Source organism: Diceros bicornis, chromosome 26 (assembly GCF_020826845.1).
Source record: "Diceros bicornis minor isolate mBicDic1 chromosome 26, mDicBic1.mat.cur, whole genome shotgun sequence".
Taxonomy (NCBI): Eukaryota; Metazoa; Chordata; class Mammalia; order Perissodactyla; family Rhinocerotidae; genus Diceros; species Diceros bicornis.
In genome coordinates this window covers 45,346,272-45,367,600 of record NC_080765.1, presented here as the reverse complement: position 1 = coordinate 45,367,600, position 21,329 = coordinate 45,346,272, and the positions used below count along the sequence as shown (strand labels likewise).

Here is a 21,329-nt window from a genome sequence, read left to right as displayed (position 1 = left end):
TCTGCTGCCAATCTTCCTCCTTTTTCCTCCCTTTTTCTCCCCAAAGCCCCAGTAGATAGGTGTATGTCATAGTTCTACATCCTTCTAGTTGCTGTATGTGGGACACCGCCTCAGCATGGCCGGACAAGCGTGCCTGGGATCTGAACCCAGGCTGCCAGTAGCGGAGCACGCACACTTAACCGCTAAGCCATGGGGCTGGCCCCCAACTTCTCTTTCTTTACCTGACCATTAAATACCAGCATTCTGCCAGGGCTCCCACCTAGGGGGCCTCTTCTCACTCCATTCCCTCCCGGCCTCCAGTGATCCCTGCCTCTTGTTAATCACACCACTGTGTAATCCACTCCCCTTGAGTGTCAGCTGAGTTTAGTGATTGCTTCTAACAATCAGAACCAGTGGTAATGACGGGGTGTCACTTCTGAGACTGGGTTGCACCCTCTCTCCTCTCTTGCTTGCTCACCCTAGTGGAGGCACGTCTGAGGAAAGGCCCATCTGGTGACAGACCAAGGCTAGCCAGCTTGGATCCCCCATCCCACATCAAGCTTTAGGAGGAGACCACAGCCCTAGCCATCAACTTGACTACAACTCTTGACCTTGAGCTAGAGGCACCCAGCTAAGCCCTGTCAGGTGCAGAAACTGTAAGATAATAAGCATTTGTTTTAAGCTGCAACATTTTGGGATCATTTGCTATGCAGCAGTAGATAACTAAATATACCCCCCTCGGTGGTTTCATAGCTGCTGTGGCCTCGATAACCATTCTCAGTGCCAATACTCATGTATTTATATTTTGCTTCTCAGCTCTTTATCCACTTGTCGTTGCTACTTGGATGTCTTGTGAAAGCTTCAAAGTCTTCATGCTCAAAACGAAACTCACCCAGCCACTGAAACGCCAGCTCCAGGAGAGTGGGCTTTGTTGCCGTTCACGGCTGTGTCCCCAGCGCCAACACACAGCAAATCCTCACTAAATGTGGACTGAATAATCCTACATCAAACCTGTGTCTTTCCTGCTATTCTCTAGTTCGATAAACATAGTACAATCCATTCAGTCACTCAAGCCAGAAATTGGGATTTATTCTTCATGCCCTCACTTTACCTCATCCTCACATTTCGTCAGTCTCCAAGTTCCATAGTTCTGATGGTTAAATATTTTTCAAGTCTGCCTGTTTCTCTACCTCCACTGCCACAACCCAAGTCTAGTCACCATCGTCTCTTGCCTGGACCATAGCAATGGCCTAACTGGTTTCTCTTCATTCACTTTTTTTTTAATGTAAACTTTTAGGTGTAATATATAGAAATGTATACAAACCAAAAATGAAAAGCATGATGAATTTCCATCAAGGGAAAACAGCCATTTAGCCAGCATCCTGACCAAATCAGAATTTACCAGCACTCCCATGGCTGCTCTGCTGCCCACTTCTGGTCGCTTCCCCTTCCCCATGATCACTATCCTGACTTCCAACCACAGCAGATGTGTTTGGTCTGTTTTTGAACTTCGTGTAAATGAAGTCACACAAAAGGAACTCTTCATCTGGCCTTACTCCACAGCGGGGGACTCATCCACTGAATGGTATTCCCTGTTGCGTTATTTATTCATTCTACTGTGGCTAGATGCTGGGTGATTTTCAGTTTAGGGCACCATCTAGTGGTTCTTATACATCTCTGCTGACCATATATGTGAGCTACTGCTGGGTTTGTACCCAGGAGTTAATCGCTCTGTCACAAGGTATGTGGATGTTCAGCTTTAGACGATTCTGCCACACACTTGTCTAGAGAGCTTGTGTCGTTTCCCCTCCCACCGTCTGCAGATTCATCTTGTGCATTTCTTGCAGTCCTAGGATCAGCCATTTCTCCAAGGAGCCCTGATTCCTATCATTAGCTGGTTTCTTTTTCACATTATAAAGCACAATAGTATTTGTTTTATAGAAAAATAGAATTTTTAAAAGGATGAGACAAAGCGAAAACAAATGAAAGTTCTACATTTTTCACACCCAATGGAGTAAAAAGAATATAAAAGATGCTTGTGAAAGACCCTGTGACACGTGGAAAAGGGATGGGGGTGGGGGACAGATTGCAGCAGGATGAAGGGCTGAAAACATCAGCTGGAAAGGACATCAAGGGTGGGTGCCTGGGTTCCACTGCCAGCTGCTCCCATGAAGGCCTCTGGTAGGGGTCCTCTGGTGCTGAGCCGGTCAGGATGCCTCCTAAGTGCCCCCGTCCCCACCTGCTTCTGTGTCTTTGGCTTGCATGAGTGAATGTAGCCTGAAACTCTAGGTATCAGAGCAGGAGGAGCAGCAGCGAAGGGTATTTTGGGATGATGACAGTGTCCTGATTTCCTAAAAACGCACCAACCTCTACAAGGAAAGTAACTTAATTTACTCTAATTTCCACCCCAAAGGGCCAGCCAGAGTGACTATTAAGCTTAGTTTCAATAGAGTGTGTGTGTCCCGTGTCCCCCGCTCCCCGCCCCATGCTGTAAGCTATCGTTAGCTCCCAGGTAGAGACAATATTCTGGAAGGTGGGACATGGATGTTTGGGGAAACATATCCAGTCTACCCTATTAAGTTTGGGGGCTTTTTGGCCTTTCTGTTCACAGCTTGCCTGGCTGAGGCTGAAGCTGCCAGCCTTGACACTCAAAAAGAATACTCATGGAAAGAAGAGCTTGGTGTTGCCACCTGGGGAGGAGACTCCTGTCCTCCTGGAGCTTGCCCAGAGCAGGAAAAAGCTGTTTCTGCTGACTGCAACGGGCAAGCTGCCTGGCCAGCATCACTGCTGAGACCTAGCAGCCAGGCTTGGCGTTGGCAGCCTCTCCACCGGCCCTGTTTGCAAGATCAGGTGTTAGTCTTGCTCACCCACCGGAAAGGAGCAAAGTCTCCCTGATAATAGCTGCTGGATAGTTCTAGTTGCTGCAAGGCAAGGGTATGAAGAATAGGGTGATGAGTAGGGCCTGGTTAAAGAAATTGTGACATGGCCATGCAATGGAACATGCTACAGTTAAAAAACAGCAAGGCACTGCTTGAGGACTGCAGAAGTCTCGGCACACCACCACCCCATCCAGACCTGCACCGAGAGACCTGACCAAACTTGGGCATGGCTTCTGGGAGCATAGGGCTCGGGTGAGCCCAGCCCCCCATTAGATGGTGGCCTGAGAAAGGAAGCTCAACGCTGCTGCCAGGAGAATTTACTGTTTGTTTTACCAACGCCTGCTGAGAGGCCCCTGACCTCCCTTTCTTCCAGCATTTACTAAAAAGGGCTCATAATTGTGAATATGTGTCTCTACAATGCAGAAGCATCTGTCACGGAGCTGAGAGCCATTCCTTTGAAATGTACTCGTCGGGAAGAACAGGGCCTCTGTGTCCCTTCTCCTGGGAGGATAGCCTCCCGACGGCCGTAACTGCCACCAGCAGACACACCTGGCCTCGTCTCATCTACACTGATCAGCTCCTTGTGATGTTTCTGTCCTTGACGACTGAGCCCGCTCTCCCCAGCCCTCATTCTCCCTTTAAAACGCCCAGTCACCTCTGCACAAATCAGAGCTCAGCTCTGTCCCTGCTGTCAGTGTTACCGAGTAAAAGCTGCTTCCCCCGCTTTAACTAGTGTCCGCCTGTTTGTCCTTGACACACTGCATGTTTTTTTGTTTTTTCTGTATTTTTCTCTATGCTTTTTACATTGAACAATCTCTAAGGTATGTCACATACACAGAGCGGGCAGGTCAGCCGCATAGGGTATACTCCCCTTTTTGAAACAAAACAAACGAAAACTCAGAACAGGTGAGTGTGGGGCGGGACCGGGTCTCTGGGCCGGAATTCGCGCTCCCGGGTCCCCAGCGTGGAGGCCCGGCGCCGGGGCTCTTGGGCAGAGGGCCTTCGAGCAGCCAGCCTCAGTTTCCCCACGGGGGACGCCGACTCGAGGGCTCGCGGGTGTCCACCCTGCGGTCCTCACCGCCCCGGACGCCCCCGCGCCCGCGGCCCACACCGAGCGCCGCGAGAGAGCCAGGAAAAGCGGAAGTTGGAACGGGGCACCCGGACCAGAAACGCGAGGACACCCGCGAGAGTCAGGCGGCAGCAGGGAGCCCCTGCCCTCTCGGTGGCACTGCCCCTCGAGGGCGCGGACGGGAGCGCGCAGGTGAGGGCGGCTGGGAGGAGCCCGGAGCTGGGCGGGGCCTTCGGGGCGCCAGCCAATCACCGGCGTCTGCCGTGGGCACGCGCGCGGGACAGCGTCGTTGCCTGGGCGACGTGCTCCTGGAGTCCGTGTTCCGCGGGGTGCGGAGCTGGGCGGCGCCGACTCTTGGTAGCGGGGCTCCTGGGCCTCCCCGGGCTCCGAACGCGCCTCCCTGCGGCCGCCAGCATCAGGGGACGGGGCCGCGGGGTCGCCTCGCGCCTCCGGGGGTGAGCGGGCGGCCGGCCGCATGAGCTCTCATGACCTGAGGGTTGCAGCGGCCCTGGGGTTCTTATTTTTCTTCTTCTTTAAAAAAGTTTTATTCCTGGGGCCCCACCTAACACCTACGCTGGTTTCCTTTTCTTCTTTTTCAGTGGTTAATATTTGCTCTGCTGTTTACTCGATTATTAATTTTTTTTTTTTGGCCTCTCTTACATTCCTTTATTTTCTCCTATCCTCTCTCCTTCCTAAGGCTGGATCTCTGCATTGCCCTGTCTCCAGCCTGGCTTCACCGCCTTAATTAGTACAAGTTAGTTTGTTTTTTTTTTCTTCAGACGATTCTTTTCTTCTAGTTTTTATTATTCTGGACGTTTTCTGTAAGGTCCTCTTTAAGACCTGAGTCAGCTTTCAGGCCGGTCTGTGAAAGTGGATCATGATTTATTTCCTAATGGTGGCGTCTTCTCCTTACTCAAGCTCAGTGAGGCTGCATTTGTTGAGTGTTTCCGGTGCCCGAAGCTCCGATAAGCGCCTTCATCCATGATGGTTATGCTTGTGACAGGCTCCTGAGGTGAGTACGTCCCTAAACTGGTGGCCTATGAGCTGGACAGCAGGTGTTTTCTGCTGGAGTTGTATGGAGTTCTAAAATTTTTAATCACCAACATTTAAAAGTCAAGATGCTTCACGTAGAAATCGAATTCTTTTTGGCTTCTCTTGAAAAATCTTAAAGCTTTGTCAATACTGGGCTCCCAACCGCCCCCATTAAACAAAAGATGGTTTCCTGAGGCCCTTGAAATCCCTCCCCAGTCTGCTCTTACACCCAAGGCACTGGTCATTTATGGTACTGCCTGGTTGCTGGAGGCATCTAGGTTTTTAATCTCTGCTTTACTTTTTGACTCTGCCTTTCCTGGTGCCTTTCTTTCTTTCTTTTTTTTTTTTTTTGTGAGGAAGATCAACCCTGAGCTAAGATCCATGCTAATCCTCCTCTTTTTGCTGAGGAAGACCCGCTCTGAGCTAACATCTATTGCCAATCCTCCTCCTTTTTTTCCCCCAAAGCCCCAGTAGATAGTTGTATGTCATAGCTGCACATCCTTCTAGTTGCTGTATGTGGGACGCGGCCTCAGCATGGCCGGACAAGCGCTGTGTCGGTGCGCGCCTGGGATCCGAACCCAGACCGCCAGTAGCAGAGTGTGCACGCTTAACCGCTAAGCCACGGGGCCAGCCCTCCTGGTGCCTTTCTGAACTCTTTCAGGGACTGCAGTTCCCATGCAGCAAATGTACTAACTCTTCCTGCTAGACCTGCTCAGTCCTACAGCCAGCCCTCGAAGGCTTTCCTTTCACTTCCAAGAAGGGGTGAATGTCTGTCATATAGCAGGTGCTCAATAAATATTTTCTGAACAGTTAAGTAAATGTTGAGATTTCATTTGGTCTAGTTTAGGCGATATCATGGTGGGCTCCAAACCTCTTGGGGGGATGAAATGGTCCATCTCAGGAGTGAGTTTCCTTACTCTGGACACTGGCTGTGCTCCTCATTTGATGGAGAAACACTCACAGACTGAGCAGTTCATCTTTTCCAGGCACCCTGTGGCTTTTTCTGTTTTGAGCTCTCTCGTGTGTGCTTGAAAACAGTATTGATTTTTGCTACAACTTTGTACATCCCTCTTTGCCTTGAGGATTAAAACACCTGGAAATACTGACTAGAGACAAACCCCAGGGGTAGTTTTTCTTTCATCAAAGTGACAGTGGAATCGATCAGAATCCTAGGACTCCTAAAACGTGTTTAACTCCAAAAGCAGAGATGCAAACTCAAAATGCTGCAGGGACAGAGTGCGACAACCTGAGAGCAGGCCCCATATGTGGGGAGTATGAGCCCAGGGTTGCCGGATGGTCTGATTTTTCAAGAAAATCAACTTTATGAGAACTCTCCTAACTTTTAAATGTTGGAAACTTAGTTTAAAAAAAATTAAACCCTTTGAGCCACCCAGCACAGCCATGGGCTGGTCCAGGGGCCAGCTGCGCCTGTCTTCCTGAGTGAAGGGGATGCATCTCAGAGGACTCTGCTGGGCTGAAGGCGGTGAGCGTGGGAACTTTTCCTGGAGGAACTTTTCTGGAATATGACTCCATATTCCAGAATGGGCTCCCACCCCTTTCCTGACACCCATCCCGTATGCCCTGCTCAGGAGAAATAGGTTCCTCACACCAGAAGGTGAAGTGTAGTCTCTGTCCTTCCATTTTGGAGGCCTTAGTTCTCAGGGTCCCAAGGAAAAACAGATACTGAGAGGTGGAATATGAAGCCGCCAGGGATGTCTGAGGGTCTGGGACCCCATGGAGAGCTGGGTCAGACCCCTTTACCCCTGCTATCCCCAGCCTTGAGAAGGAGCTGGGGGGAGGGGATCTCGAAAAATCAGATTGATCCCACATCTTTCCAAAGTGTGGGGCATCGGGGTGGGGGTAGAGGGAAGTTCCCAGACGTCTCTGTTTCCTAAGTTCACTTTTAGGGAGAGAGAACTCTGTGCCAGTCCTGGGGGGGAACCCAGAGCACCTGCTGACTGACCTGGGGGCCTTAACTGAAATCCAGGGACGTCTCCATGGAGACACCGTAAGACCTTCAGAAGCCCTGTGTGCTGAAAAGAACCACGGAGCCCTCCACCCAGCAAAGTACCCTTTGTCCTGTCAGGACAGCTGCAATATTCTCTTTGAAACATCAAATATCAAAGTCCTTCCACAAAATGTGTTTTCCCATTTTGGCGCCCCTGCTTTGGTGGTATCACAAGTACACGCAGGCAGTGGGGATCTGAGAGTCACCTCCCGGCCAAGAGCAGGTGCAGCAGGGCTCCGGACCCCAGACCCGGAACCCTCGAAGCCGGGAACCCTGTAGGGCTGCAGCTGCGCGGGGAACGGGATCTGGGAGGGACTTCCTGTTGTCCCTAATCCCAGTCTCCACCCGGTTCCCCGTGCCCAGTGCAGGCTGCGGAGACTCCCTTCCCCAGGGAGGGGCCCCCACTACCCAAGGTGCCCCCTCCACCTCCACCTTGGTGAGAGGGGTGCAGGGGAGGGTGCCTGGATCCTGAGATACATGCGGGTGGCCAGCTGGCAGGAGGGGAGGGGTCAAAGGTGGAAGGCTTCAGGCTGGCCGGGAGAGAAGAGGGCCTGGACCCGGGTTCGGGAAGGGGAAGAATATCGTCGGTCCGGGACTGTGAGCAGGAGGGACTCCTGGCCCCGGGCGGGTGGTTGCAGCCACAGGAAGGGCTGCTGAGAGCAGGCGGCTCAATTTCTGGATCCTAGGCGGGCTGAGTCAGGCCGAGTGCAGGGTGTGTGTCTTGGGCTGGGAAGATGGTGGGGCCTGGATTCCTTGGCAGAGCTGGCTGTGGCGGGTGGGGCCCCACCAGCACCTGTTTTGTAGGATGTCTGCAGAACTTTCAGCTCCTGATGACAGGAGATACAGATTCCGAGTTGGCCCTGGCTTGCCCTGAGCCGGTTGCTCTGAGATGTGGAGGTCTTGCTTCACTGACAAAGGGGACAATATTAAATAGCTTTCTGTCGAAGTGAGGGGCCAAAAACATCTAGAGAGTGAGGCCATCAGATGGCATCAAGGGGGCTTTATTTCTTTCTGGGGGGGCTTTGTTTCTTATTGGGCACAGGGATGGGTCTGGTCCTGCATGGGGATTTTTGGGGTGCTTCAGAGGCGTCCAGGAAATGCTGGCTGATTTCTTTCTGCTCTTCCAGGCTCCTCGCCGGGAGCTGGAGGGGGCTTGGCCACCAAGAGAGTGCTGTGCCTTTTATCTCTGAGAGAGAAAATGTCTGCAGATGGCAGAGGCATCTGGGCTACCCAGGACAAGGAGAAGGCCCGACAGGTATGGACAGGGGCACTAGGCAAGGAAGGCATGCCCGGGAAGGAACTGGAACGGGAGAGGATTTTCAAGGCAGGGCATCTGCAACAGTGGAAGAGCCAGACTCACTGCGGGGGTAGGGCTGGTGGATGGGGGGAGGCGGGTGTTGAAGAGAAGGTGGTATGATGGGAAATGCCTTCTACCTGGGATCGACTTCTGCGGAACTGCATTGCTTTGCCTGGTGAATTCCATAGTCGGCAGACCAAAGGCCACACAAGAGAGCAGGGAGGCTGCACGAGGGTCCTACTGGTGGGGCTGTCTCTCTGAATAGCACCCAGAGCACACAGGGAAGCCTCAGTCTACCCTCCACTCCCTCTGCCTAGGACCCTGTCTCCTCTCTCTCTGGGTCTGAGCACCTAGTCCTTCCTGTACCTGTTGCCTGTGTGTGTAATTACAGCCTGCAGGGTGTGTGCATGTGTGTGTGTGTAATTACAGCCTGCAGGGTGTGTGCATGTGTGTGTGTGTAATTACAGCCTGCAGGGAGACCAGGCTCACTAGGTTTGGAATCAGAGGAATATTAGTTAGCTGCAGCCAGGTATGTGAACCTAGCAAGTCCCCTGGCCTCTGGGAAGCAGGCATGTCATTTGTAAAATGCGGACATTGTGTCTGCCATCCCACTCACCTTGCCCAGGTCATTGAGGGGGTCAGAGGCGGTAATAGGCCTGCGAGTTCTCTGTAACAGTTAATCAGCCCATAGGAGATCATTATTTTAACACATAAAACAGGAGCACCCACAGCAACTAGACTAGGTCAGGGAAACCTGTATCCCCTCAACTAGTATTTCCAGTGGTTGTAGGTACAAATACAAAGTATCAGTTCTACCATTTTCACATCATGGAAGCACAAAGAATTGTTACCACTGTTCGGTTTCCCTTCCACAATGCGTTTGTAACACAGACAGGCCTCACACGTCCACCACATTCTCTGCTGATGTTGGAATCTGTCAGCTCACACAGTAGAGTAATAATAATAATTACCGGCGCCGCTCTGTGTTTATCCAGAACTTTGCAGAGTGGGCAGTTCTTTCTCACGTATTATCTGTGCGGGAGGCAGAGCAGGTAAGTCTCAGAGGCCGCCTGGCTCCTCTGGCTCCCAGGCACTCTGACTCCTGGCCAGAGGGTTTTTCCTTTCGAGACCCACACATAGATGGGGTGGAGGGGTAGGCTTGAGTTCCCAGCAGAAGGCTGGCCAGTCCCTGTGCTATGGCTGATGCTCCTGCGAGGAAAGTGACTCCCAAAGCTCTTGAGGTTTTCGGGGAGGCTGTGCCTGCTCAGGGTTGAACGGCTAGTGAGGGGCTGTTCTGGATTTGAGTGCTGGTTGTATGAGTAAAGCCTGCTCCTCACCCTCAGAGGGCTGGGGCTGAAGCTGGTGTGAAGAAGGAGGGATGAGTCAGGAGACCCTGGAAGTCCCACTGTGGGGGGTGGTGCTGAAGTTGGTGAGCCCAAGAGGAGTTTTCCATCAGAACCAGGTAGGCGCAAGGCCTCGGCACAGTTAGTGGCACCCTTGGGCTTTTTTTCTCTAAGCTAAAAAACCCCAAGTGTTCTGGCCAAATTGAATCGGGCCAGAAATGGCCCAAGGCCACATGATGCCTCCCTGTCACCTACAAGACCTAGTTGCCCCGGAGGTAACTTAGGAGTCAGATACACTTGAGTTCAAATCCTGGCTGAGCCACTCGTGAGCTCTGTGATCTTGGGCTGTTGTCTGATCTCTGAGCCTGGGTGTGTTAGTGTCCTGGGGCTACCGTAACAGATCACCACAAACCAGGCGACTTAAAACAACCGGAATTTATTCTCTCACGGTTCTGGAGGCCAGAAACCCAAAATCAAGGTGTCAGCAGAGCCTTGCTCCCTCCTAAGGCTCTACGAGGGGTTCCTTCCTCGCTTCTTCCAGCTTCTGGTGGCTCCAAGTGTTCCTTGGCTAGTGGCAGCATCGCTCCAATCTCTGCCTCTGTTGTCACACGGCCTTCTCCTCCATGTTTCCATGTCTCCTCTTTTTATAAGGACACCAGTCTTTGGATGTGGGGCCCAGTCTAAGTCCAGGATGATTTCATCTCAAGATTCTTAAGTAATTACATCTGCAAAAACCTTTATTTGAAATAAGGTCACATTCTGAGTTTCAGGGCGGACATGAATTTGGAGGGGACCCTATTCAGCCCACTACACTTAATTTTCTCATACATTAAAACATAACTCCACACTGCTGGAGGAGGGTTGAGGCTTGCATTGAGAAGAGGCACCTGCAGTGGGCAGGGCCTTGTTGAGCCTGCCCTCTTTCTGTTGCTGGGGTGAGCAGGAGAGGCATGGTGCCCAGGGATGGAGAAGGAAGCAACGCCAGTCCTTCAAGCTGTGCCTTGTCTTTGGGTGTGCGTTCAGCCACCTGAGATATCTGCCCGGCCGGGACCCCTGGGTGTGTCTCCCCCTCTCTGTCCCGGTGCTGATGGTGGCTGTCATTCCTAGGTTCCAGGTCATGGGCATCCTTGTCAAGAAATGCTTTCTGAGTCGGAGGAGACGGTACCTTTGGGAGCCACTCAGGAGTCACCCCACATCAAGCTGGAGCCAGAAGAGCTCCACCCTGAGGGGGCATCACAGGAGGAGGGGGCTCGAGGAGCACGAGGCTGGGTGCCCCTAAGCCAGGGCTCTAAGGAGAAAGCTCTTTTCCTGCCCAGCAGAGGTGAGGAGAGGGACAGAGGTGGAGGGAGGTGCTGTCCGGGAGTGGGGTTGGGGGCAGCTGTGGAGAGAGGTGGAGCCCCCCCTGCCATGGTCAGAGGGAGACGCCCAGATGTCGGTCCACCTGCCTCTCAGAGGCTGCCCCCATGCAGCCTCAGAGCCTACTCACCCTCTTCTTGGGTGAGGTTGGGGGTGGGTTCGAGGAAGCCGTTGGCGGCCCTGGTAGGCCAGGCATGAGCCCGCCGCAGGGGGCCAGCAGGGTGAGGTGGCCACCCTGAGGACCTCTCTCCCCTTGCAGCCCTCCCCTCCCCCCAGATCCCTGTGCTTTCCCACGAGGGGAGGACCCGAGACCGGCAGATGGCCGCGGCGCTCCTCACCGCCTGGTCCCAGGTGAGTGATCCAGCTGAGGCTGGAGGAAAAGCAGAAGGATGAGCAAGGACAGCGTCTCTCACTCTGAATCGTCTCTGGGTCTGAGCGGTGGCCTGAGGGTGGGGGCTGAAGAGGGATGTGCGTGGAGATCCTGATCTTTGCTGTGGTCCCGCAAAGAAGGACTCTTTTGTTTTTGTCTCTTGTCTTCTGCTGTACACAACCACTTTGCTCTTGCCCCAAAAACGCCATCCTTGGGTGGCTGTCCTACCTCACCATCAGACCCCAGGGCAGGCCTCGCTCGGGGCAGCACGTTGGGAATCTGGGGTCTCGCCCTCGTCTTGGCACCATCGTGCCCCTCCACCCTGTCCTAGAGAGTGGGTGTTTCATGTTGTTTCAGATGCCAGTGACCTTTGAGGACATGGCTCTGTACCTCTCCCGGGAGGAGTGGGGGCAGCTGGACCACACGCAGCAGAGTTTCTACAGGGATGTCCTACTGAAGAGGAACGGGGTGTCCTTGGGTAAGGGCTCGAGTGTGCTGGGGCACCACTTCCTGAGGCCCTGGGTGTCAGGGGTGGGGCCTGTCCTGCCGCCCCCCCCCCCTTTCCAGGGCTTAACCACCCCCACCCCATTGTTCATCTGGACCATGCTGTCCTGTAGAGCCTTCCTAGCGATGGACCTGTTCTGTATCTGCTGATATGGTAGCCGCGAGCCAGATGCTGCTGTTGAACACCAGAAATGTGGCTAGAGCAACTGAGTTTTCTATTTTCTTTCACTTTAATTTTTTATTTATTTATTTTTCCCCCAAAGCCCCAGTAGATAGTTTTATGTCATAGCTGCACATCCTTCTAGTTGCTGTATGTGGGATGCGGCCTCAGCATGGCCGGAGAAGCAGTGCGTCGGTGCGCGCCCGGGATCCGAACCCAGGCCGCCAGTAGCGGAGCGCGCGCACTTAACCACTAAGCCACGGGGCCGGCCCTATTTTCTTTCACTTTAATCAGCTCAGATTTGAATTGAAATAGCCACAGGTGGCTGGTGGCTGCTGTGTTGGACAGTGCTGATCTGGACCTTCTGCTTCTCAGTTCTTCCCTAGTGCTTATTCCTATGGTTTCACCATCTTCCTCCTGAAGCCTAACTTTAGTGATGTCTGAGCAGAAGGCTTAGCTCTGGGGTCGGGTCTGCTTGCCCTGTGTGTGGGGCATGGTGCCAGCTAATCTCTCCAGGCCCATAGACTCTGAGCTGTCACATCTGCCCTTGGGTCCCTCAGTTTTTTTCAGGGTAAGCAGTTTTCAGTCAATCAGTCTGTCTGTCAACACACATCTATTGCATACCTGCTAGTCCAGGCGGAGCCGGGGGCCTGGTAATCGCACCAATGATTTCCCGGGTGGGCCCCAGGGTCACAGCTGCTGCCCTGCTCACTCCTTTAATTATCTCAGGTTTACTCACCACCTGTTGTTAACGCTTCCAGCGCCCAGACCAGCAGGTCCAGGCATGTCCTGGGGGATCAGAGGGAACCTAGCACCCATTTGTGGCCTCACAAATGCCCTAAACCACTCCACTGGTCCAACACAGTCCTTCCCTCCCATGGGGCTTGGATCTGCTCTCTGACTGAAGACCAGAATTCTCGAGCCCTCAACCCGGAGGACTTGACAAACGGGCCTCTGGTCCCTGACTTCTGGGTGGGCAGGCCCTGGTGCTCTTATCCCAGGCCCTCCCACTTGGCCTCATTTTGCCCACTGCCCCTCCTCCAGAAGCCCTTTTTGCCGATGGGCCTGGGAAAGTGCAAGTGCAGGAGTGGGAGACTGTACTGGGTTTACGATGTCTCTGGGCCCACTGCTAGCCTGGCACAGCTCCTCTCTCTTTGCTTCTGGTGCTCGTTCAGGGAAGCGAGACAGAGACTGACTCAGCCCCAAGAAGGGTGTGTCTGGTGGTTACCCTGGAGCCACTTCCTAGAGTGGGGTAGACGCCTGACCCCAAATGATCTTTGAGTTCACTTAGTTTTACCCGTGTTTGCAGGGCTGCACACCCTCCCCTTTTGCTCCATCACTTCACCGGGGGGTGGCACCCCCTCTGTGCAGCCCAGAGGTTCCGTGACTGAGCGCAGCATCTCTTTCTGGGCAGGGTTTCCCTTCAGCAGACCTGTCTGGGCCTCCCAAGTGCAGGGCAAGGGCGAGGCCTCGAGCACCTGCCGGCAGACGGGAGAGGAGGAGGAGGAGGAGAGGAGAGGTGTGTGCAGAGGTGGCAGGTGGGTGGGCACTGTGGCATGGGGCAGAGGGGTCGTGGCTGTCACTGCCAGGTGCCCCTTGTCAGTGTGGGCTCTCTGTTTCCTGTGGGGTGCAGACACATGGCCCTTCCTGGGGCAGGGCTGCTAGCCTCCCCTTCTCTGCAGAGGGTGGTTCCTACCAGGTCCTTGCCCTTACCTCCATCTCCAGAGTGCCCCTGGGTCCTGCACAAAAGCTTCTCTCTCGCTGGAAACCCTCTTTCTCCAGGAGCCATTGAGGTGGGGAAGGAGGAGCCAACCCCCTCCCTGGCTGCCCTTGGGGATGTGAAGTCCTTTGGGACCAGGGCAGGGAGAGCCCAGGGGGACATCCTGCAGTGCGAGCGGCAAGCAGCCAGCAGCCGGAGCCCAGGGCCAGCCAAAGATGACGGGCAGCTGGGTCCCCCAGAGGAGAGACAGCCAAAACCAGCACCACCTGACACCAGCCTCTCAGAGAAACCCAGAGAGGGGGAGACGGGAGCCCCCGAGAGTATCGAGGAAGGCCTGGCCCCCGATGGCGACACCAGCAGGAAGACCTACAAGTGCGAGCAGTGCGGCAAGGGCTTCAGCTGGCACTCGCACCTGGTGACGCACCGGCGCACGCACACGGGCGAGAAGCCCTACGCCTGCACGGACTGCGGCAAGCGCTTCGGCCGCAGCTCGCACCTCATCCAGCACCAGATCATCCACACGGGCGAGAAGCCCTACACCTGTCCCTCCTGCTGGAAGAGCTTCAGCCACCACTCGACGCTGATCCAGCACCAGCGCATCCACACGGGCGAGAAGCCCTATGTGTGCGACCGCTGCGCCAAGCGCTTCACCCGCCGCTCGGACCTGGTCACCCACCAGGGCACCCACACGGGCGCCAAGCCCCACAAGTGCCCCATCTGCAGCAAGTGCTTCACGCAGAGCTCAGCCCTGGTCACGCACCAACGCACCCACACCGGGGTCAAGCCCTACCCGTGTCCCGAGTGTGGTAAGTGCTTCAGCCAGCGCTCCAACCTCATCGCCCACAACCGCACGCACACGGGAGAGAAGCCCTATCACTGCCTCGACTGCGGCAAGAGCTTCAGCCACAGCTCACACCTCACAGCCCACCAGCGCACCCACCGCGGCGTCCGGCCCTACTCCTGCCCCCTCTGCGGCAAGAGCTTCAGCCGGCGCTCCAACCTGCACCGGCACGAGAAGATCCACACCACCGGCCCCAAGGCCCTGGCCATGCTGATGCTGGGCGCTGCAGGCGCTCTGGCGGCACCCCCACCTGCTCCCACCTAGGAGGCGGGAGGGAGGGGACAGGCTGGGGGAGGAGCGAGGGCAGCTGCTGGGGGAGTGAGGGGGGGCATGGGAAGGGGGTTAGGGAGGTGCTGGCATGGGGGTGGGGCATGGCAGCATGGGGGGAGCCAGGGTGAGGAGCAGGCATGCCAGCTGCAAATTAAAGGCCTTGGAATTCAAGCATCAGCCTATAGCTCTGTCTTGTGGGGCCCTGGTGGCTGACCCTGGCCTGTGGGGCTCAACCAGGTGTTGTCACTCAGGCATCCCTGAATCATCGCTCTCTTGGGGTCTTGGGCACTGTCCTCCCCAGCCTTGACCTGGCTTGGGGCCCATTCCAGAGCCTTGGGACCATAAGTCTGCAGGCTTCTGAGCACAGAGAGGTTTCCAAACCTGAAGCCAATCAGCCACTTCTGAAATTGTGGACCCCCCGGAGGGTGGTCTGCTGCTGCCATCACTCTCATCCCTGGGGCACTGCTTCTCTTCAGAGCTGGGAGCAACGCAGAGCCAGCTTAGGAACTCACGCTCATTGTCTCCTGCCTACCCTGTCTCCTCTCTCAGGCACTGGGGCCTGAGTTTTGTGACTGGACGTTTTCCATCTGCTTCCACTGGAGCCCTGCAGTAATCCTGTGAGGACTGCTCGCTTACCAGGGACCACTGTCCCTGGTCCCTTCTGAGGCTGCTGCCAGCTCCTCCTGCTACTTCTCGCCTCCTTGGCCTCTTCCTACATGTCCTTTATAATTTGCCCTACCTGCCCCTGTTTTACTCCTGGTCTTCTGGTTTTTGACCTCTGTAACTTCTATTTCCCATTCTCTACTTTTTTTTCCTGGAGAGGGGTGGGCTCAGCCTGTTTCTTACCTTAGATTTGCAGCTCAGCTCCCAAGCTAACATTCAGTTCTGACACCAACTGACCTTGAGGGCATCTGCATCAGGGAGGCTGTTGATAGCCCACCCGTCTCCGTGGATCATAGGGTCAGCAGGGTGTCCGCAGTCCTGCTTGGCTCCCAGTTCCTAAGGGATGAAGTGACTTGAACAGGGTGGCCGAGTGTGAATAGTAATAATAGCTGCCAGTTGTTGAGCAGCGGCCCTGCCAGGCGTGGGGCCTAGTGCCGTATATATGTCGCGTCTACTCTCCACAACTCAGCAGTGGGTCTTACCCTAGTTTTATAGATGAGGAAACAGGCTGAGAGAGAAGTCCAGTGACTTGCCCAAAGTCATACAGCAGAGAGCTGGAAGCTGGGGTTCAGGTCCAGGGCTTTTACTGTGTAAAGAATACCACTATTTCCATGCACGCCAACAGCTACTGACTGTCTAATTAGTGCATGATATTATTGGGGAGGGCTGTCTAAATAGAGTAAGACAGGGGCCGGCCTGGTGGCGTAGTGGTTAAGTTCGCATGCTCTGCTTCTGTGGCCTGGGGTTCACAGGTTCAGATCCCGGGCACAGACCTATGGACCACTTATCAAGCCACGCTGTGGCAGGCATCCACATATAAAGTAGAGGAAGATGGGCATTGATCTTAGCCCAGGGCCAATCTTCCTCAGCAAAAAGAGGAGGATTGGCAACAGATATTAGCTCAGGGCTAATCTTCCTCACCAAAAAAAAAAAAAAAAAAGTAAGACAGTAGACTTTACCTTCAGGGGTGCTGGCCTCAATTGGAGATGGGGGCAGGGTGGTGTATGTAATCGGCTAGATGCCAGGAAGCTGCTGACCAGTGGGTACCCAGGCAGGACTTGGTGGTGTCTGGGAGGTCTCAGTGAGATCCAGGGTTGAGTTGTTGGCAGGACTGGTTGAATTAGATGGCTCTTTCTCAAAGAAGTGAGGAAGAAAGCAGTTTCCTCCCTTCGGCTTGTCCTCCTGGCTCAGGCTGTCAGCCAGAAATGGGGTTTCTCTGCTTGGCTCAGTGTGAGGGGCTGCACTCGTGCACATAAAGCAGGCTTGCTGCTCCAGAAGCTTGTTTTCTCTTGAAGGAGAGAAACAGAGGTGGGAAGGAGACTTGTTAAAGCGACACTGGGAGCTGTCATCACTTGGCGTGAGCTTAGCACAGAGTGCTCATTGACACAGTGGGCATTTGCTTGCCTTGATTTCAGTTCCTTGGCCACGTGGCCAGCGTGTCAGGATTTGAACCACTCAGAGGTCTGTCGAGTGAGCCAGGGAGTCGTTTAAAGACTTCACTCTGGCCTCAGAGGAGCTCAGAGACCACAGTATCCAGGAGAACCTGTTTCCCCTTGTCACAGCACAGTGTAGACGGACATAATTCCAGGGGTTCCATGGGTCTCTGTCCACTTCTTCCTAGAGATCCATCCAGAGGCGACTGTCCTGGGACAGACCTGGTGAGGGCATTTTAAGAGTGGAACTTCGCGGTTTGGAAAATATTTGACAAGAGCAACTAAGGCTGAGGAGGTAGCTGGGGTGTCGTGGAAGGGCCCGGGATGTCAGGCTGAAGGGCGTTCATGATTTGGTGGGTGATGAGCGTCACTGAGAGGTAGCAGGCTGGGCGGGGGGACGACAGAGAAGCATTTTGGTGTCTCCGGGCAGCGGGTGAGGAGGCTTGCTTCCTGGCTTCTGCTCACACCTGACATCCCAGCTCTCGGTACTGGAGAACCCGACCTGGTGGTTTACGGCTGACCTGCGCCGCAGGAGTAGGGCAGAGTGAGGGCGGAGGGGACGTTCCCTCTGGGACCCCACCCCCTCCCTGTGCGACCCGCGGGCTCGGCCCAGGTGCCTGTTGAGGGCGCTCAGGGCCCGGCTGGCAGCGCTGCCCTCCCTGGAGGCATCGGCCTCAGCACAGCGCCAGCCTAGGACAGCTCCTCCTGATCTCGCGTGACCCCGCGGGGCAGCGACATCTGGAGACCCGCCACGGCCTGGTCTAGGGGCAGTCTCATTCCGGGGAGGCTGGCTTCCGGAAAGCCTCGCCCCTCCCGCTCGCCCTTAGCCAATCAAGTGTCGGGGCGGAGCGAGGGGCGGGCCCCAGCAAAACTAGCCAATCACGGCTGGCGTTTGTTCTCGGGGCGGCCCTTCCACCTCCACGCTCCCAAGAAGCACGGTTGCCTGGGCAACTGGCGAAGCTCTAGACTTTGAAACTTTCCTTTTTTGCTCCGCCTGGCGTCTGTTGCGGAAAAAACCAACTACCCGGGGTGGACTGCTGGTTTCGTCGCCAGCCCGCGAGGTTTCAGAACTGGCTCCAGGCTTGCCACCGAGATGCCAAGCCTCCAGCCGTCCTAGAGAGGATGCAGACGGGGGTGGGGGCGTGGGGGTGGGGGACAGCGAGGGCCCCGGGCCAGGCCACTTGCACCTTGGAGTGCCGAGCCCCGGAATCTTGTTGCTGCCCCGGAGACTCGGGGAGCCTGGGCGGCCACATCCGCGGTTTGCCTGTCCGTGGTGCCGAGGGAGACCTGGCCCCTTCACCGGAGCTCGGCTGGTCCCGGACACCTCCCGCTGGCCCTCTGGCACCTTCAGAGCCCCGGAGCAGGGCCTGACGGGGCTATCTGGGGAGAGCCGGGCGTGGGTGCGGAACGGCCTGGAAGGAGACCGCGGTCCTCTTCGGGTGGAACTGGGAACACTGAGGTGGCCAGTGCGGGGGACGGGGGGTACTATCCGCGGTTCAGGCATCCAGTGGGGCTTGGAACGTATCCGCCGCGGGTAAAGACGAACAGCTATATGAAATGAATGACTGCGTTCCAGGTCCTTTGTTAAATGTTGAGAAATTAGCGATGAAAACGCCAGACAAGATTCTTGCCCTCACGGGGTTCTGGTCTGGTGGGGGAGACAGACAAGCAGATAAATGGCACATACATTAGTTCCAAGTAATTGTCAGTAATTTCAATTTCTGACGAATGCCAGAAAGAAAGGAACGGGGTGAAGCAATGAAGGATGTTAGGAACTGATTGTTAGAGAAGGCCCCTCTGAGGAGGGAACATTTAAGCTGAGACTTGAAGAATGACAAGATGCTGTTTTACAAGGATTTGGGGGCAGAACCTTTCTAGCAAGGGGAACAGAATGAATAAAGGCCCTGCCATGAGGAAGATATTGGTGTTCCAGGAGCTGAAATGACACCCCTGGTGGGAGGAACGGAGGAGGGGCCGGCAGGAGGGGAGGCTAGGGAGATGAGACTTGTGAGAGGCTGTGTGACCTGAGGTTCTCCCTGGTGGCCCATGGAGAGTGGGGATGGCAGGTTATGAGGATGATCCAACCTTCCTCATCCTCATGCTCCTCAGCCAACCTGTGATGTATGGTCAGGCAGTCTTCCCCCCTGGGTTGCAAAGGCAGCACTCCGTGGCCTGCACTTCAGTCACCTCCTAGAGCACACCAGTTTTTCTGTTCTGAACTAACTAAGCTCCAGGCTAGCCATGAAGATTAATACAATCCAATATGCCTGACCAGGACAAGTTGGGCTCAAATCTTCAGGGAAAAGTGAAAAAGATGCCTGGAGGGCCAAACTCTTGCAGCCTCTCATGTCCCTTATCGTCCTGTGGGCATGCCCATATGACAGGTTGCTGGTGGTGAATAATTCCCTGGGACTCACCCCTCTGTACTGAGCACTTACGGTGTGTTCAGAGTTAGTGCTGGGCTAAGTGGTTCCCCTGTATTCTCTCATTTATTTAATCCTTGTAACAACCCTACGTGGTAGTGAATCAGGATTCAGTCCAACTACAAATAACAGACCCAAAATAACAGGATCTTAAACAAGACAGAAGTGTATTTCTCCAGATAACATCTGGAAGTGGGCTGGAGGTAGGCAGCCTATGGCAGGACTGGTATGGCGGCCCTAATCCACAAAGTCAACAGGGACCCAGGCTCTTCCTAGCCTGCTGCTCCACCACCATTAAAGTGCCATCTCACAATCCCAAAACAAGGAGTAGGATTTAACCAGACATACTGATTTTTAAATTTTTAATCAAATGGAAATACTATATACAACTTTATGTTAAAAAATTTGACATTGCTGAGCCGGCTCTGATGGTCTAGTGGTTAAAGTTCGGCATGTTCTGCTTCAGTGGCCTAGGTTCAGTTCCCAGGCATGGAACCACATCACTCGTCTGTCAGTACCCATGCTGTGGCAGCAGCTCACATAGAAGAACTAGAAGGACCTACAACTAGAATATACAACTATGTGCTGGAGTTTTGAAGGGGGGGAGAGGAAGATTGGCAACAGATGTTAGCTCAGGGTGAATCTTTCCCAGCTGAAAATAAAAATTGAAATTGTATATCTTGAAAGGGATGACTTCCTAGAAAAATCTATCAAAATTTATTAAAACTATCAAAATTTAGTCAAGAAGACATAGAAATTCTGATCCCCAATATCCTATAGGAAAAATTATAAAAATAGATATCTATTTTTTCTATTTCTATTTTTTTTAATTTTATTTTTTTTTGTGAGGAAGATCAGCCCTGAGCTAACATCCATGCCAATCCTCCTCTTTTTGCTGAGGAAGAACAGCTCTGAGCTAACATCTATGGCCAATCCTCTTCTTTTTTTCCCCCAAAGCCCCAGTAGATAGTTGTATGTCATAGCTGCACATCCTTCTAGTTGCTGTATGTGGGACTCGGCCTCAGAATGGCTGGACAAGTGGTGCGTCAGTGCGGGCCCGGGGTCCGAACCCAGGCCGCCAGTAGCAGAGCGAGCGTACTTAACCGCTAAGCCACGGGCCGGCCCGGGAATATTTTTTACCTTCAGTTATTCAACAAATATTGTGCCAAGCACAATTCTAGGTGCTGGGACTAGGGCAGTGAAAACGGTCTGATCTCATGGAGCTTATAGTCCAGTAGTGGGAGACAAATATTACACAAATGACAGGTAGTGATAAAAGGAAGAAAAACAAGGCATGGCAGAGGCGTGGGGGAGGCTGTTTACATAGCGTTACGGAAAGCCACTGTGAGGGAGTGACATTTAAGCAGAGTGAGGGAACTAGCGTTGTGGATATGGATACCTTTACAATTTTCCATACTTCAACTTTCTTTTCTACACTAAGCCTGCAATACCTGCATAATCAAAACAAAACAAGAAAGCTCTTTCAATTTCAGCTTCAGATCTCCACGTCGAGGAGTAAGTGGAGAGGGTAGGAGCAGGTCCACATGCATGCAAAGGAGAACCCAGAGCTTTCCGGACACGGTCCACCTGCTCTACACTCTCCCCGGCCCTGGGACCCCCGCCGCCCCCGAGACGACGCTGCTGGTGGGAGAGCGCAGAGCTCCCCGGGGTCACTGTCCCCGCCTGCCGCGTCCCTCTGAGCGACTCCAGCCGACGCTCAGGGACGGAGAATCGCCGCAGGAGGCTCCGCGCCCCTCACTGGACTGTATCTACCAGGAAACTCCGCGCCCCGCTTGGAGCGGCTAAAGACGAAGGTGAAGGGCGAGGGCGGGTCCCACAAGGCTGGAAACGACTCTCTCAGGGCCGAGCTCCAGCTGCTGGGCCGCGCTCCAGCTGCTGGGCCGCGCGGCACCCTCGGTCCTCGACCCACTCTTGGGAGAAAAGAGCCGGGGGCAGAAGGAAAAGTCCGTCCCAGCGCATCC

General features: G+C 54.3%; 1 protein-coding gene across 8 annotated transcripts; it reads left to right on the top strand.

The window, feature by feature from the left end:
- The first annotated feature begins 4,103 nt into the window (after positions 1-4,103).
- ZNF205 (zinc finger protein 205) lies at positions 4,104-14,869 on the top strand. Of its 8 annotated transcripts, none has more exons than XM_058570213.1 (8): positions 4,104-4,119; positions 4,846-4,939; positions 8,095-8,222; positions 10,715-10,928; positions 11,223-11,314; positions 11,691-11,811; positions 13,412-13,516; positions 13,780-14,869. In XM_058570213.1, exons 3-8 carry the CDS (start codon positions 8,166-8,168, stop codon positions 14,820-14,822), a joined length of 1,632 nt encoding a protein of 543 aa, XP_058426196.1. In that variant the 5' UTR covers positions 4,104-4,119; positions 4,846-4,939; positions 8,095-8,165; the 3' UTR covers positions 14,823-14,869. The 8 variants fall into 8 exon arrangements, with proteins under 8 accessions (XP_058426196.1, XP_058426195.1, XP_058426198.1 ...); XM_058570212.1 differs by lacking the exon at positions 4,104-4,119 and adding an exon at positions 4,281-4,382; XM_058570215.1 differs by lacking the exons at positions 4,104-4,119; positions 4,846-4,939 and adding an exon at positions 6,911-6,967.
- The last annotated feature ends 6,460 nt before the right edge of the window (positions 14,870-21,329 follow it).

Excerpts from the sequence above, each read along its gene's own strand:
- ZNF205 (XM_058570213.1), top strand. The coding sequence starts at position 8,166 with ATGTCTGCAGATGGCAGAGGCATCTGGGCTACCCAGGACAAGGAGAAG. Across the intron at positions 8,223-10,714 it reads ACAAGGAGAAGGCCCGACAG|GTTCCAGGTCATGGGCATCC; the intron begins GTATGGACAGGG and ends TGTCATTCCTAG. Across the intron at positions 10,929-11,222 it reads TCTTTTCCTGCCCAGCAGAG|CCCTCCCCTCCCCCCAGATC; the intron begins GTGAGGAGAGGG and ends CTCCCCTTGCAG.